This window comes from Podarcis liolepis (assembly GCF_965112155.1).
Source record: "Podarcis liolepis genome assembly, chromosome: 1".
In the NCBI taxonomy this organism is placed as follows: domain Eukaryota; kingdom Metazoa; phylum Chordata; class Lepidosauria; order Squamata; family Lacertidae; genus Podarcis; species Podarcis liolepis.
The window spans coordinates 81,674,261-81,691,263 of NC_139554.1; the positions used below are offsets into that span (position 1 = coordinate 81,674,261).

At 44.1% G+C, this 17,003-nt stretch overlaps 1 protein-coding gene across 6 annotated transcripts in view; it reads right to left on the minus strand.

Moving 5' to 3' along the window:
- Positions 1-1,765: 1,765 nt before the first annotated feature.
- Positions 1,766-17,003, minus strand: part of STX3 (syntaxin 3) — a 38,202-nt gene continuing 22,964 nt past the window's right edge. For 2 of the 6 annotated variants that reach the window (XM_083500375.1, XM_083500376.1), the window contains exons 2-10: positions 14,709-14,789; positions 14,045-14,144; positions 13,466-13,540; positions 12,346-12,413; positions 11,134-11,242; positions 10,866-10,939; positions 10,445-10,579; positions 9,110-9,220; positions 1,766-5,466 (exon numbers count right to left, since the gene is read on the minus strand). In XM_083500375.1, coding sequence (XP_083356501.1) covers positions 5,080-5,466; positions 9,110-9,220; positions 10,445-10,579; positions 10,866-10,939; positions 11,134-11,242; positions 12,346-12,413; positions 13,466-13,540; positions 14,045-14,144; positions 14,709-14,789 — 1,140 coding nt within the window. In that variant the 3' untranslated portion in view covers positions 1,766-5,079. Of the gene's footprint in view, positions 5,467-6,897; positions 7,135-8,888; positions 9,000-9,109; positions 9,221-10,444; positions 10,580-10,865; positions 10,940-11,133; positions 11,243-12,345; positions 12,414-13,465; positions 13,541-14,044; positions 14,145-14,708; positions 14,790-17,003 lie in introns of all 6 variants that reach the window. The other 4 variants (XM_083500378.1, XM_083500379.1, XR_014525406.1 and 1 more) reach the window with 4 other exon arrangements.

Genomic DNA, 17,003 nt, shown 5'->3' on the forward strand with positions numbered 1-17,003 from the left:
CACCAACTCCCATCAGCCCCAGCCAGCATGGGCAGAGCTCAGGGATGATGGGAGTTACAGGCCAGCAGCATCTGGAGAACCACCCAGTCCCCTTCCCTATACTAGGAAAATAGGTTGGTTTTGTAGTTTTAGTTCATTTAGTCTTTCACACATAACAGCAGATCAAACAAAACTCTTTATTCCAGAGGATTTCTGAACATCCACGCCTTTTGAACAGTAAGAGAGTAGCTTTCATTAAGTCACAGTTATGGGAAACTGAATAAGCATTTTCCCTCCAAGTCCAAAGCATCCAGTGGCCCCTCTTGCGCACGGGACTACTAATTTTTATAATTCAAAGGATGGGTCGTCAGGCAGTTGCATATATCTCCCTTCTTCCTAGTGACTGGTTTATCATTTAAAGGCGGGGGGGGGGGGACGACAACCTGAGGAGTTGCCCCAGCTGGAGAAGGAGCTACACTGTTGGCCAGGATTAAAGGAATTAAAAGTGTTCCAGCTACATGCCCCCTACCAGAGAAGTGACGGAAGGGAGGAAACAACATATAGTTGAGTAAATACAGCTTAAGTTGTTTAAATAAATGACAACCTTTCTTCAAGTACGTGAGAAATTGTGGGATAGTTCTATATACAAGTATACATGTTAATACAACCAGTGTCAAATCGGACAGAACACAATGATTTACAAGGGGTGTGTGGCTCCCCTAGGGGCGTTTGCAGATTGCGCCTCAAGAATTCCCATTCATACAACAGAATAAACGGACTGGGACTAGGACCACAAGGATGGCAGGAGTCTGCATAAGCAACATTATTCAGCAGGCGAGGAAACAATCTGGCTCAGTCCATGCCATCCAGATGTTCAGTCACGCACCTTTGGAGGCTACTGTAAGAAGTTGTATCCCTTTCAACAAAGCAGAAGCAGAAGAAAGCAAACAAACAAAAAATCACAGGTCTGAAAACCCACAGGCACCTGCTTGCCTACTGTGGATTGTCATAAAGGGAGGTAAACCTTTGGATTTTCTTCCATAAATAACATGAGCCATTAGGGGTTTTCCCCTAGTATGTTTTCAATGGTATATAAATCACCTTGAGATGCATGTAAGAGGAGATTCATACGTGAGTAAAATAACAAAAGTACTTGGTTTCACTGGAGAAATCTAGGCAGGAGCAGCAAGTATAAGGGGGAGTAAAGTTCCAATTATAGAGCTGGTTAAGTATCAAGAGCAACCAACAAGCTTGGTTGTAGCCAGAAGGCCCCTGTGCTCGTTCTGTTCCCCCTCACTGTCTTACTTGGCTTTATGCTGCTGTACTAACGCTTGGGTCCTGCTCTAGCTCCTCCTGCCCTTTCTTTAATCTCCTGAAATCCAGCAAAAGATTTTGAAGGGTAAGTGGTTGGCTGTGACATCTCCATAAAGAGAGGAAGCACTGGAAATTGTAGGACCGGGGAAGCGTGTGTGGAGTGGGGAAGCCATCTTGCAAATCCATCCTGGAAGAAAGGAAACGGCAAGGAGCTGAGATAGTTGAAGGTAAAAGGAAACAGATGACAAGCAATATTGTAGCGTAACAACCAGCAAAAATTATGAGATCGTACTACTCTGGAAATGCACAGGAAGTTATCACCCTCCTTTTATAAGCAGGATGCTCCTAACGCTCCGATTTAGAGCCTTTCAGTACATATGCATTTGTGAATTCTGATATTCTACTCTACTCACCCAGCTGGACTGCACAGACTTATCTCCAGGTTGATGGCTCAAGGTTTTTTTTGGGGGGGGGAGGGGGGTATTTTCCGCTAAGGTATTCTGTACCATAGCAATGGGTAGAATTATAAAGCAGTTTGGGAAATAAGAGTAGACTGCAATGTCCATAAAAATTTACCTTGATTAAACAAACCTCTGGATCAAGCTTCTACATGCAACTCACCTTAGACAAGTGGTGAGGGACAGGATATGGGCGCTCAGGTAAAGAAGCTGCCGACAGTAGAGGCCAGGATGATGGCAAGAATGATGCAGCATATCATGATCATGATCTTCTTCTGCTCAGCGAGAGGAAACATGAATAGCAATATACCCAGACATCTCACTGGTAGGGGGATGGTAGCAGGAACAAGGGGACAGAGGAGGGGGCTTGTGTTTTGTGGGTAACAAATGGAGGATAGAATTAAGGAAGACAGGAAACTAGGGACATAAACACACCAGAGTTAAGGAGGGTATTATGGACAGGGCTGTTCTTTCACAGATGCAGATAGCACTGAGACTTCCGTTATCTTTTTTTATATACCAACCGTATTTTTACATAATACAGAAGCACTCCATTCCATTTTGGGGGCCTGTACAACCCTTTAGTAGTTTAGATGGAAAGCATACAGGTACTGACACTCTTAACGGCAGCCTCCCTCATCCTTGGGTTCCCAGATGTCATTGGACTATAGCCCCCATCATCCCTAGCCAATATGGCCAATTGGTCAGAGATAATGGGAGTCATAGACCATCTGGGGACCAAGGATTGGAGGAAGGTTGACAGGACAGAATCATCTTACCTGAAAGATCTGGCATAATGATAATGGGGAGCGGTGGTGGAATCCAGCCACTTTATGTTCCAGGTGTATTTAAGAGGCAATTCCTCAATTCTTCTGTGTTAAGAATAGCAAACCTTCTTCCCCAAGACCCACACTGCAAGGTGTGTTGCTGAAGCATATTTGGATATGGGCAAAAGCCATACAAGACCAAGAAAGTACACACCACCCCTCAAAACAATAATAATGGCTTGTATGGCTATACCCTGTCCAGAAGTTCAATACACAAGCACAGAGTTTACAGATTATTTGAACATCAAACTCATTTATTAAAAACAAAAACAAAAAAATGCTCATTAAAAAAAGCATTGACAAAACCAAATTCCTATCATCTCTGCTGTCCATAGGCAGCACAGTATTTTGAAATTCAGTCTTCCCCGCTTTGCAGATGGCTCTCACGGGGGATCAGTCCACCAACTTTTTAAGCACCACTTAACAATGTACAGACATCAAGGCCTAAAGGAAAGGACATCTCTAGAAAGACTTTCCTCTTCGCTCCATCTGTGCACTCAAAGAGGTTACTGCCAGTTGGCAGGAAAGTGTTTGTATGGTTACTGCAACATCAACACTAGACAGGCTAGATTCTGGGTGGAATTGAATGGTGGAACAACGGGTAACCGGCCAGATTTTCCTAGTGTCCAGGAGACGGTCATTTCCCCCAGGAAGCAAATCCTCAATTCCAGTCAAAGGGGCTTTCTCTCCCATGGGAGATAACAGCTACAGCAGGCTTTCCGGTGAAGAATTCGTATAAATATAGAACACTTTTGTGCGCATCTGCCCCTTAAATTTCAGCAGAAACGTAACTGCCAGGACCTAAAGCTTTCTTGCTGTATTAATGTCTCTCTGCCAACCCTTAGTTCCAGGACGATTCCCCACCTTTGAAAAAGGGAATGTGGTTCATTTAGTCTGTGAGGTAGGCTTACGTGCAGTGAACGTATTGGTGCTGAAGGTGAAAGGAACTGAAGCATAGGCTCTTGCTTCTCAGAGAAGGGCCTGAGACTTGATCCCATACCATGGCTAGCCTGAATCAGCCTTCTGTGCATTTTTGCTAAGCTAGATCACAATGCTTTCCTAGCCAAATTAATTTCTCTGTGCCTAATTCACAGTCACATCCCTTCGCTTCTGCGAGTGACACTCACAGGAGGAGGACACAGATATGACTGAAAATGAAGCAGTGAGGCCGCTGAATAACTTTTGAATAGGAAAAATAATAGCAAAGGGTTTCTCAGACAAAAACCCTAAAACTCATGTTTGGAAGCAGCAAGACTTGAGGGGGATTTTACTTTAAAAAAACTCACAAAAACACAAAAGCGTAACAACTGCTAGGACCACCCTTGAGAAAAAAACACACATAAATCTACTCTTTTAACAAGCTTGAGGTCTTTTAAATGGGAAAGTAAAGTCTTCCCTGGCAGTAGTTATAGTATCATGAAAACACATGACTTATCTGCATGTCTTATGAACCAACTCACTGCCTTTCTCCACACTAACTTTTCCCGGCTGTGCAAACCAAACTGGCTGAGTGATGAACAGCAATTTAATGGAGGCAATGTGACCATTCAAACAAGGTAGAAACCCTCAGTAGAAAAACACTTCCAAGCAAACAAAGCCTTTCATTTCTTCCCAATTAGTATGTCATCAGACAACCGTGCACACACAGGACTGGGGGAGAGAGGGTACACACAACCATGCCTTCAGCACACAGGCACACTCGCCCAAGAAAAACAAATATTTTAAAGCAGGAAGGAATTGCATTCTACTCCTTTCAGAAATCTGAATGCATTCCAAACAAATAAGGTTGGCTACCCGTTTTGTAGACCACACATATTCCCAAAGAGTGCTTTCCTCCATAGGCATCTGAGGACATCTTTCTGTTCAAACACAGACCAGTTCTAAGTACCCAAAACATCACACCTCTACTGCAATGCTGGCTGCTTTGAGCCAAGAAATTAGTACACAAGCAGCTCAGATTTGGAGGGACTGAGTACTAGCGGCTATATCCCACCTATGTAGCATGCAGTTGTCACAGCCTAATTTAGGGAAACCGGCTCGATTACCCAGCTGTTTTCATGCCTCGATGGATGCATTTATGCCTGAGGTCCTAACCCACTATCCCTCTTCCAAGATTGCCTTGACTGACTGCAAACTGTGCCACTATTAGGAAGTCAAGCTCTCTTTGGGGATAGCAGGGCAAGATATACTGTGACATACAATAGGCTAAGATTTGTGTCCTGCAAAATATTTATGAGTTGCAAAATCTGCTCTAAACTTAAAAAAAAGCAGAATGCTAGCCTCAGTATACAATGGGATGGTGGTCAGCAGTTACGTAGCAGATCCAGTTCAAGTCTTGGCCCTTAACCTGGGCAATTTTGACTAGCAATGTAATGTCTGACATCTCTAGTAAAGACATCTCCATTGCTAAAAGAAAAGAAAAAGGCACAGCTGAAAAGAATGAAGGCACTGAGGTAGGCAAAGGTGTGTCCAAAATTCCGTCCAAGGTTCATTCCACTGTACTAGAGAATATTCTTGAAGGATGGGAGATTAAACACAGGAAATGCTTGACCTGGAGGCAGCAGGTGTTGTGGGAAGGAAGGGAAGGAAAGGTAAGGAGTAGATATGTTGGGAGGTTCTCTCTGGAGTGCCGTGAGATTGCTGTACATCCTGGATTCAGCAAGGTACATCAGACTCTTCCGGCTGCAGAGCTTTATCCGAGGAGGGAACTGGAACAGAATGTAGCTCTCACAGGAAGCACTGGTGCAAGTGAACTCATCCTGCAGGAAGCCATTCATACTAAATCCAAGAGGCCAAAGGCAGGAGGGTAGGCAGGGGAAGGTCACATCATGGTGGTGAGGATCAGGAGGGGGAGTCTTGCTATCAAACCAGGAAGAGCTTGGGAGTGTCTGGAGGAAAGGAAAGGAACAAAATCGGAGGGAAAGTTATTCTCATGTAGGGATGAACAACCAACTCACTATCGCCAGAGGGGTTCATCAAACCTCTAATAGCAGGAGTGGGGAACCTGAGGCCCTTCAATTGTTGTATAATTCCCATCATCCCCAGTGGTTCTGCAGGCTGGAGCTGATGGGCACTGAGTTCAACACTTGGAAGATCACAGGTTCTCCATCCCTCCTCTACAGAATCATAGGGAAAGGAAATAAATATTAACACCCCCCCCCCGCCAGCACTCTTGAGTTCTTAGGGGAAATAGAAGTGTCTCTCTCAATAACCCTCTACCTATTGGCCTGTGAGCTCAGCTGCCATAAGCTGTACATAAAAGATTGAGAGGGTGGAAAGAAAACCATGGAGTTTGAGGAACAGCAAAGGTTTACAATCTGAGTGAGGACCGGAGCAGGAGCAAAACACACACATATATGGGGGCTGTGGGAGAAACAGCTGTCCTTGAGCTGCTGTCTAGGAACTTTGGGGTCAATGGAAAGTCTCACAGATCAACTAAGGATACCCTCGGATGTTGCACTTAGGCATCCTCAACTGTACAATACAGCCTTGAAACACCATCAGATCTGAGAAATGATGTTAAGAGGACCAGGCAACTCCTTGGCCAACACAGAATGGGCTTGTATACCATATGCACAGAATGGCAGGTGCATGTTCTAGTGATCCGCAAGCACTGAGAAACAAAATAAGTGCTCATTTGAGGAAGAAGAGCTAACACGGAAACCATCAGCTGTGGGGAAGATCATTGCTTCAGCTGCAGAGCTGTCACTTCTCTGAAGGGGTAAGAAACTTCAGAAACCATACCTTGTGCATCTAGCAGACCTCAGCCTCTCTCAGGCTGATCAGACACTCCCACCACATCCCAAACGCTAGGAGTTGAGAACCGCACACTCAAGAAATGAGCTCAAATGTACTGGTGAAATTTACAGCACAGAAAACAGAGAGCCAAATAAACATACCTGCTGTGAAACCAGAGAACTACATGAAGCTCTATTACTACTATTATGCCTCAAAATTTTAGAATCCAGTGACATCTTTAGAATCCTAGTTTATTATATAATTTTGCTAGTCCTCGTAGTTGCTGATTGTCTATATCAGCTTTATAGACTGAAAACACAGGAATAAAACTAAGCCTGGCAAAAGCTTCCCTATTGTTCAAGTCAAGTTATTCTATATGATCCTATCGCTTCTCATGAGCCCCAAATCACCAATACCCTGACACTTTATCTATGTCCTTCCCTTATACCCTATGTGCTCAACCAAAAAAGATGGAATAAGTTTTTGCAGCACAGCCCAATTTCTGTAGAATCACTCCTTGCACCCCCAGGTCACAAAGGTCGAGAGGCTTAATACAGAGCTCTAGCTGCCCTCTAACCTACCCTGCACTTTGTAGGAAGAATATTCACACACAGAGAGGAGGAGAGATTCAGAAGCCCATCCGAAAACCAAGCAGGAGAGGAGATGGCAAGAGAGGTTGAAGTAATCCTTCTGCTTCCACAAGCTACTTACAGTTCAGAGCCAGCAGCCCTTCATGTTTTGAGCCCTACTGAAAGTCCAATAATGAGAGCTAAAATTCCCAGCAAGGAAATCACTATCACAATGATAATTATTGTTTTCTAGAAGGGTAAAAGAAAAGGTAGATTAAGTCATTATAAGTAATTACATGATAACAACGGGGGAAATGCTGTGCACACACCTAGAAGGAAGCTTCGGGTTAAGCTAAAGCACTTAGATTGATACCATTTAAGACAAATGGACACTTGCATAGTCATCACTCAAAGGAATGCTACAGCAAGTGATGGCTTGTAAGTGTGAACCAGTCAAAGACACAAAACACAACCAAGCATTTGTACTGCCAGACAGTACTCAAGTGGAAGCGATTCACACATGCAGGTGCGAGACATCGAGCAATACCTTATGGAGTGATGAATGTACATGTGTGAATACCCCATTAGGTACACTGTTTAAATAAGTTTGCATCCAATGACTTTGACTTAAAATGGGTTGTGGCAATAATGGGGCAGGGCAGGGGGGCTGAGCTGGACCAGGACCATGGCATGGCTAGAGGAAGGCTCTAATCCTTTGCTCTGATGCAGTCCTGATTTGACACCACCCCCATTCACAATGGATGGAAAGCACACATTGTCCCCAAGGGAGACTTTTTTCCTATTGCAAATATGAGGCATGGCCCTTGATTCCAATCAGAACTGCATTGGGGGCAAATACTTTAAAAATACACACACTCGTGCCATGGTCTTGACACAGCTCCCCCCTCAAAAAAAAAAAAAAAAAATCCTGCATGTGAGGGCTAATATTAGGCATGTGGCAAATATTATGTCTAATTTGACCATAATTGTCATGCTTACATTTTGCCTCAAACATTAAAAATAAAGTAAGAAAAATCAAGCATCCAAGAATTCTGCTCTTTGTAAAGCAAGGAAAGGGCAGAAGTCCTTGTTCTTTTTTTAAAGTTCAGCACAAAACCCTTAAATGAGACTTAAGAATCCAGTTCTATGCATTTATACAGATGCCAAGTCCCAAAGAATTCTGTAGGATTTATTCCAGGTAAGCATGCACAGAATGTAGCACAGAAAAGTGATAAAAGAATGGAAGCAGAATGGAAGCCCAAAGCAGAAGACTGCAGAGTTGATGACAAGCAAACTAAAGAAAGTTCAGCCCTCAAGTTCTTGAGACCCTGTTGAGAGAGTTTAGGAGCTGTGAAAGAAGAGACCTTCCTTATTCTGGAGGGGGGATATAGTCTAGTCACTACTGGGAGAGCAAAACAATGCTTAACAAAACATTGCTAGCTGTTCATATCATATAGTTCATTGCATAGCGGGATGAATTTTTGAACAGGCTGCAGGGAAGGTGGGGGAACTGCAAGTAGACAGGATAGGGGGTGGGGAAATGGACTGAACAGGGGTTTTGGTACATGAGGAAGAGAAGGGCAAGAGGTGCTCCGGTTGCAGGATATGAGTTCAGCAGTAGAACTCAAAGGGCGTATGGACAATAATCTAAAAACAAGGGTGGGAACCTCAGACCCCCTCAAAGACTCTATGTGACCCTTGGGATTCTCTCTGGCAGGTCATGCCCCTTCCCTGGCCTCACCCTTTCTCCCCAGGCCACGCCCTCTCCTCCAGGCCCTTCTGAGTGCTTTTGTCATCTGGCTGGAAAGAGTCCTTAGACAGCAATAATTCATCTCGCTTGCCTGGGTGGGAGGTGGAGAGGGGGGTGGGTGGGTGGGTGAGTGTGGGTGTGTAGAAACCTTTGACTTTTGCATGAGTGGCATACCCCCTGAATGAAAAGGGCTCCCCATACTTGGTCTACGAGGAGGGAAGGGAGGGGTGGACTACATTCACTTCTTCCTCACCCTTCGCGCTTCGCTCTGATACTTTACGGCCTTTTTGGTGTCAGCCACAGCCCGTTCCACAAAGCCTACTGATTGGTCCATGTTGTTCTCTATGCGGTCAATCATGCCTCCCTTGCAGAGGAAGAGGAAAGCCAAAAGCGAAACAGAGAGGCAGAAACAGAAAGTGTCAGCCAGCAAGGCGTCCGGCAGCACAGAGCTTGTAGTCCACGGGAGAGGCTCACCTTGCGTGCCTTACTCTTATATTTCAGGGCCTTTTTGGTCTCCTCACGAGCTTTCTCTACGTGATCTAAGGTGTGCCTCAGGTTGAGTTCTATGTTATCTACAATTTCTCCCTGTGGGAAAGTTTAAGGGAAGGGGGTAGAAAAGCAAAGAGAAATGATGTTATCATGCTGCAAAATGCCTACTGCCATGGCTAATACCCTCAGTTTCCCCCACCTAATTCTATGAAACCTTCAGCTTATTTTCTCCCCACAACAAGGATTTCCTGCCATGTAATTCCTCTCCTCTCTTGAATGCTTGCCTTCTCCTCATGCAAGCCAGGAGTTCACCTCACAGCTGTTACCCTCCCTCTGAATGAATGACTCTTCCAGGGATATGGTTTCCATCGACCATCAGCTTCCCCATATTCCCTCCCTCCTCCCACCCAAACACTTTTTAAATTCTGAAAACAAAACACTCACCATAGTTTGACCTGACCGTCATTTCCTCCGCATTGCATTGTGAGCAGAAAACAAGAAATGGGGCCTTAGTAGTATTCAGGCTTCCATGCTAATCTCTAAGCAGACTATTTCTGCCTCATAACTGATAGGTGTTAATAAGCACAGTTGTGAAAACACCTTCTTTAGTTTTTGGATAGCATAGTGGAATAGTGACTAGTTGAGAAGATGGTGACACAGCCTCTTTAGTCCAGGAGACAGAGCTCTATCCCCAGGAATGTAACAGGGTAGCAAGCCACGCTCCAGACTAGTCAGACAGGAATCTATTAGCAAATGAAGTTACTCTCAACTCTAGTATCCAAATTACCTTAATAATGGACTTCATCAGGCTACCCTAGCCTACCATTATTTAGGTTCAGAAAGCCACATGCAGACATTACTCTGTCAGCCCCTAGACAAGCGCTGCAAATTATGCTGGGGCGCATGCTTGTTAAGTCAGAAGCGCTGTTACATTAACTGGTTGGAAAGCATTTTTGCAAATGCTCCCTGTTAATTTATTTCTCTTCCCTCTAGCATCCCCTCTGCAACCCCATCTCTCTGCTCAATCCCCATTTTCTCTTGTTTCCCATGCCACAAACATCTGCACTCTGACTATATGGACAAGAGCCGCATGCTGTTGGATCAGACCAAAGGTCTATCTAGTCCAATTTTCCTTTTACTCATTGGGCAACTTGATGCCCCTCAGGAAGCTGCCTTTACAGGTTGTCAACCTCATTTCCCATGGTTAAACAGACAACCAGCTCTGGGCTCTCTGCTTTTCATTGCCACCTTTGCTTTTTATCAAGGTCTCCATTTGGTGATCCATTTCTCTCTCCACCCCCTGCCCCATAGCTCAGTTACCTGATTTTCCACTAGCATGGCAATGTCCACAAACATGTCGTGAAGCTCCTTGATGCTGCTTTCAAGTCGCAAAATGTCCTTATGCCGTCCCTCAATCTCACTCAATGCTTGCTTTGAGATCTGGGAATCCATAATCTAGGAAAGGCCCAAGATTTGTCATTTGCAAATGTACCATAGTGACCATGCTCTGCAGAACATTGCTTCCAAAAGTTCTGCACTGCGGTTTTCATATGCCCCCCTTCAATCTATCCCTGCTCTTCTCACTGGACATACTCTTCCATTTCACAACATGCCCAAACTCAGCCATCTTGCAACTCCAACCAACAAGACTTGGTGCTCCTACAATCCACAGAAATTCTTTTGCATTCTTCTCCCCTTCTCAACCTTAAGCAGCCTAGCAGTCACCTTCACACACACTCACCCCAGATGTGAATATTGATGGATTCCCGCTCTCTAACATTTCCTCCAGCTCCTCGTCTGTTGTATTCTTCCCAGCTGCATCCCAGGGAAAGAAACAGGGAGAGAACAAGAGCTTCAGGTACTGCAACAGGAAGAAACACTTCCTTGGGAGCTACAAATACTACCAGGGCAGGAAGGGGTGCAAATGCTTCTAGGCAGAAGAACCCAGCTCTAGCATTCAGGATCATGCTCTATCCAAAGGTAAAGGCCAAGGCATAAAGCATACATACTGATCTCAAGCTGTCGCTGAATCCTTCCTTTGCTCCGTTCCCGGAAGTCGACCTGTGCTTCGTTGTACTTCGTCATCACATCGACAAATTTTCGGGAAAGGACTGAATGCTGGAGGCAGGAAGAAGTAATAACTCAAGGGACCCTGGCTGATCTGCCAATTATCAACTGGCGTTATTTTTTGGAAGCTGGAAACTGAAAGATTTTTGGTTTTTTGGAAAACCCATAAGTCTTTGAGTCTGCATTAAAAAGAGACTTAATACCCTCAAGTTTTCAAATGTGTGTGTGTTTAAGTGTTATCTTTAAGAAACTGAAAATCATTTGCATAAGCAAAAGCATTTTAAATATTTAAAAATTACAGTTAAGCAGCTTGTGTGAAACAAACTGCAAAAGATGCAGAGTTCATTCCTCACCCTTCCAAGCTATGGATCAGAAACCACCAGCTTCTTTCTCACTCTCTCCTTTTTTAAAGCTAGCTATCAGGGCCTAATTTGAGCTAGAGGGTTCAACTTGGAACCAGTTTTGTTCCACCATGAAAAGCAAGCAGTCCCTCTGAGCATGTGAAAAAACCTCTCATCATTATTAATTTAGTCATTGCTTCATTACAAAAACAGTGCTGAAATGACTTACAACAATATCTCATGGCTCATAAATACATCATTTAAAAGCAGTAACAACAGCTAATAATGTTAATAAAAAAAATCCTCCCTGAAATACAAAAGTAGCCTCACTTGCTCCTGGATAAACACAGAAAGAAACAAAATATCCCCAAAGCACAATATTATTAGAGTCCAACTGCCTGATAGAATAAAAACATCTTTGCCTGGCACCAAATATATGAAAATGTCTCTTGGGGGGGGGGGGATGGAGAGAAGGGCCTCAGATGAGGATCTTAGGGTCCAGGTAAGTTTGCATGGGGAAAAGCGGTGCATGAGGTATTAGGGCCCTGAGTTGTGTAAGGCTTTACTGGGTAGAACCAGTACTTTAAATTGGGCTTGGGAAGAACTACAGCTAGTTCCCACACAACTGGGATTCAGACGCAGGCCTGAGAATGTGGCTCCCAAGAGGATTTGAGTTCCAGATTATTCCCCACTTTCCCCACACCCCGCAGCAGTTAGCCTCTTGCTGCTTTCAGAAACGTTTTTCTCCCTTCTTTTCTGACCACTAGCTAACAGCGGGCAAAGGCATTGGAATTGCCACAGAGCTCTGCTTACCTGGGACTTCCGTATCCGCAGGTCAGCTGAGGATCGAACCTCATCCTGTTCAATATTCCTCTCCATACCTGTGAATGCAGGGAAAGGAGTTGATGGAAAGATGCTCTGGTTCTATCCTGCACAGTGAAGAAGCGTTAGTCCCTTTACCTAGGCAAATGCCTATACCACTCTCATAGGTGCTGACTTCTAGGGGCTGATGCATTTTCAGAGGATGTAGTATGACATCATGTTACCCCACCCCTGGTCCTCTGGAGAAGCTGGTGCCTCTGACCATTCTCCCTCCCTCCTTCTACATTAGTGTGTGTACTAGCATATTGCCATAGTTTGTAGGAACAAGTCCTTTTCTTAAGAGTCTGCATAATTTAATTACTTTGGTGCTGAGAGAGGAACATGCAGAGGGGGGCAACAAGAAGACTGGGCCAGGGTGTTCAGCCTGCAGCTACAGAAGAGAAAGACGCTAGTATATTGCTTACACTTTATGCTAGGTGGGAACCTTTTTCCAGTAGTGGGTGGAGCAAACTCCAAAGTGGGCAAGGCCAGACCCACACAAAATGTCTCTCTCACACAGACTCCCACACCCATTCTACTTAAACTTCCATTTTCTCCACTGATTTTTTTTTAAACAAAGGTTATAAAAAAAACTAAAACCCTCTCCAATACATTTCTCTGTCCTAACTGTTTAAAAAGCAAAAAAAGTCATTAATCCCCACAGAAGAATGCAAATGACATCAAAACACAGCTAGGTTGAAGCCCCTAACTTACAGCAATTCAAGACCTCAAACTTCAAAAGGCAATTGCATTCCAAAAACTGCATGCATGCAATTGCAGAATTCTTGACTGACTTCTTGCATATTTTCAAGGAACGTAAGTCTACGTCTCTTCTGAGACATTTTCTCTTCTGTTTTATGTCTTTGCAGAGATCAGAGTTGCAACTGCGCACTTTGCACAACAAAGCCCTTTCTCCTCTCATCTGCTCTGTACTGAACAGCTGATGAGTAGAAGGTGACCTGGGGAGCCAGATTCGGTTGCCCACCCCTGCTTTAGGCATTCCCTAAATGAGAGCTGAGCAATATAAATTAGAACTTCCAAGACCAGTCTGCCTGAGGGACATGTTACTTACTCTTAAGTTTGTTTCGGACACTGTTAGCCATTTTCTTGATATCTGCTGTGAGCTGCTCCAGGTCATCCTTAGTCTCTGCAGAACACAAGAATAGACATCAGTGCTGAGCAGCATGAGAACAGCAGCAAGTATCCTCTTGGAAAGAATTCAGTTTTGAAGTCACAAGAGAGCAGAGGAAAGAGACAAGGTTGGCACTTGAGAGCTGCTGGGACCGCAGGGCCCACCAACAATTTGGCTCCCAGCATTTACCTGGTGGCATCAGTGGGAGGTGGCCATTTAATTTCTCACAGTGCCCCTATCATAGTATCACTTTGGGGTATTGTGGGAAATTAAACTGGAGGAGGGCCTGCAGAAGAGGGAACTTTGTCCACAGACTTCTGAAACCTGAGAGGAGAGCAGAGGAAGACTCTTCAGGCTGTTTACTTCCAAGTTTTAGCCCCTCACTCTCTTACACAGTATATCAAGAGACAGGGAGACAAGAAAGGTTTAGCAGGCTTGGTTCTGTGTTCTCAGAGTAGGGGAAAATCCATAAGAATCATTGCCAAAAATTTCTCTCAAGGGGGTTTGTGTCTTACTCACTTGGTTCAGGGATTGGGGCTGACAGGATGATGCTATACAGCTTTTTTGCCTCTTCTACATTTTCAGAAATTTTGTCAATATTCTGCCGGGTTTCTTCAATCTGCAAAGTTATGGAAACAAAATGAAGAGGAATCTTACCACTACACTGACACAGCTGGGAGGGTAGGTGTGGGGAAATCAAGATCCTAATCCCTACAGAGTCAGCACCAAGCTCATTTACGCATACCTCACTTTAACTGTCCCCCTCCCCAGGTCATACAATCATATTTAGGAACAGCTGCAGCCGTCACAGCTTTGGATGCTGTCAATGTATGGTACTTTCCTATCTTTGTAAGTGTATGTCACTTGACTACTACTCCACATGGAGGAAATGCAAACTGTTAAGGCTCCAGAGGAGACAGCACGGCTAAGCACTGTTGAATATGAGACAGGAAAGTCAAATAATGATAAGGAGAAAACTTCACTTGGCACTTTTAGAACACCATTCTGCACGCAAAGCATATTCTAGCTTCTGCCTGTACCCGCTTCCTGAGAAAGTGAGTACTTGTCACAAGGGAAACAAATAAACCAAACCTCATGAAAACCCAGCCTATCCATGTGCCCTGATTCTTGGACTTAGTTTTAACTTCAGGTCTACATCTTCTCTCTCCTGGACTCTCCTTACCTCTGCAAAGAATTCATCCATGAAAGCTGTGTTGTCAATAGCGATTTCCAGGTCATCATCGGCATCATCCTGGTCCTGTTTCTGTAAAGGGACAAAATGGCAAGAATTAAAGGAGAAGAACCACACAACCATATTTTACACCACGTCCAACCTCCTTAGTCCAGCTTGGTGGTAAAGGAAACATCTTAATATTATAGGCTGGAGTTGCATCTTTTCTCTTTTTAATTGGCAAAATTCATTCTGCATTGTCCTTAAGTTACAAAGATTACTCCAGATACCAGTATGTAAAAAAATATCTCAGAATAACAAGTAGAACATTAAGAAGAAAAAATCCTCACACACTATCAATAATATAAATTAGGGTTGCTATATGGGGATTCAGCCATCGAAAATTGTGTCCTTGCAGAAATTGCTTAAATGTCCAGGGAAATCTGCATGTATGGCAACTCATGTTGGTAGTGTTGTTTCCCTAAAAATAGATAATAAACTAAATAAAGTATGGCAACCCTAATACATGTACTTTGGAAGCCAAACGGAATTCATTCCGGAAGTTCGTTCCAAAACGTTCGACTTCCAAGGCACAGCTTCCAATTGGCTGCAGGAGCTTCCTGCAGCCAATCAGAAACCACGGAAGCCGCACCGGACGTTCGGCTTCCAAAAGAACGTTCAAAAACCGGAACACTCACTTCCGGTTTTCAATCATTCAGGAGCCGGAATGTTCAACTCCCAAGGCGTCTGGGAGCCAAGGTACGACTGTATAAATCCCTGTGAGCCACTGAAACACATGAAAAGTGAGACCACGTCAAACCTTGGGATGGAAACCAACCACCACAAACCACTTGATCACTTTAAAAAATGGTGCAAATGCAGAAGGATTTGCCTCCTGTATCCTAGGCTCATGAAGTCCAGGCTTGCCACCACCATCACCAACTGTCAGAAATCTAGGGAAGGTAGATCTACAGTAATAGCAAGAGCAGGATCTCCACCTGGTCAAAGGCTACAGACGGCTGCTTCCACTGTATGTTCTGTGGTTTGTGTCCATTTTTCCTACCCACAGAAACTGCAACAGCAAGGGAAATACCAGGATGTGGAAGAAGAGGGTGGTTCTGCTCCATTACAAGAAAGGGCCCAAGAAAAGGTATGGAGCCAGACCACACCTAATGCTGGTAGCCAACTAGTGAAGAGTTGGAGATATTTTTCCTTTGTGCAGATTAAGCAGAAAGGGAACCAAGGGTCTTTAGCCTCTCCCCCAAAGCTGGGTCCCCCTCCCTCTGCTCCTTAGTCTGCTTTGCTCTTCCTGAAATGAAATGTCTGCCTTTATTTAACTATGCTCCTCTTCAGTATTGACTCCAGGCTTCCAACGCCTGCTCTTAAAAATAGCACATCATTCGTCATTACTTGCTGAGCAACAAAAACCAAACAAACTACACCCTCTACAAACTACACCCTCTTAGGGACTCATTCTGCCTTGGGTGGAAAGGTGACAAAAGGATAACCAGGCCCTAAGGTCAACAAACTGCATACAGTAAAGCTGACTGACTGGAAGTCATGCTGCACAGTCAAGGCCAAGGCCTTTCAAGGGCAGGACATAGCACTGATGTTGGTTGTGCATCACAGGTCTCAGATGGAGAGGCAAGGGAACAGAGTGCAGGGAATAAAAGCTAAAGGGCGGAGAAAAGATTGGGTACCATTGATTTGGGTGGCAAGCACAAAGTTATCACAGAGTTTCCAGAATCCAACTTTCAGAGATACCCAGAATATAAGCTTCTTTGATTATGGTATTGCCTAATCTTTGTTTCAGGTGTGGGAGAGAGATTTACTTTGTTTTTGAGGTAAATATATACAGTACACTAAACCTACAACTTACATGGGAGTTAGGTTCTGGGGATAGCACCTAAAGCCAAAATTGTGTATAGTCAAAACACATTGGGTTCAATGGTGGGTGGGATTGCCAGTCTTCTTTCCTGGATGCCCACCCCCTTTTATTTATTTTTTTTAAATGCCAAGCACATAAAGCTGGATGTGCACAAGTTAATTTACTTAAATAGTGGGCTTACTGTATTTACAAAACCGAGGAAGAGCAGTCATCTTATCTCAATGTTCCAGCTACTCCCAAGATCATGAGGAGAAAATGAAAACAAAAATCCTTAAAAAGACTGGAAGATCGAGTGACATTCAGTAACCTTAGAGGCTGTCAGTTGTGAAGCACACAATGGCTTTTAAGATTCTAATAAATTATTACAGATGGTTGAATTGGATGGCTGCGAGGACTGTTGTTGTAGACCATGTGAGCCA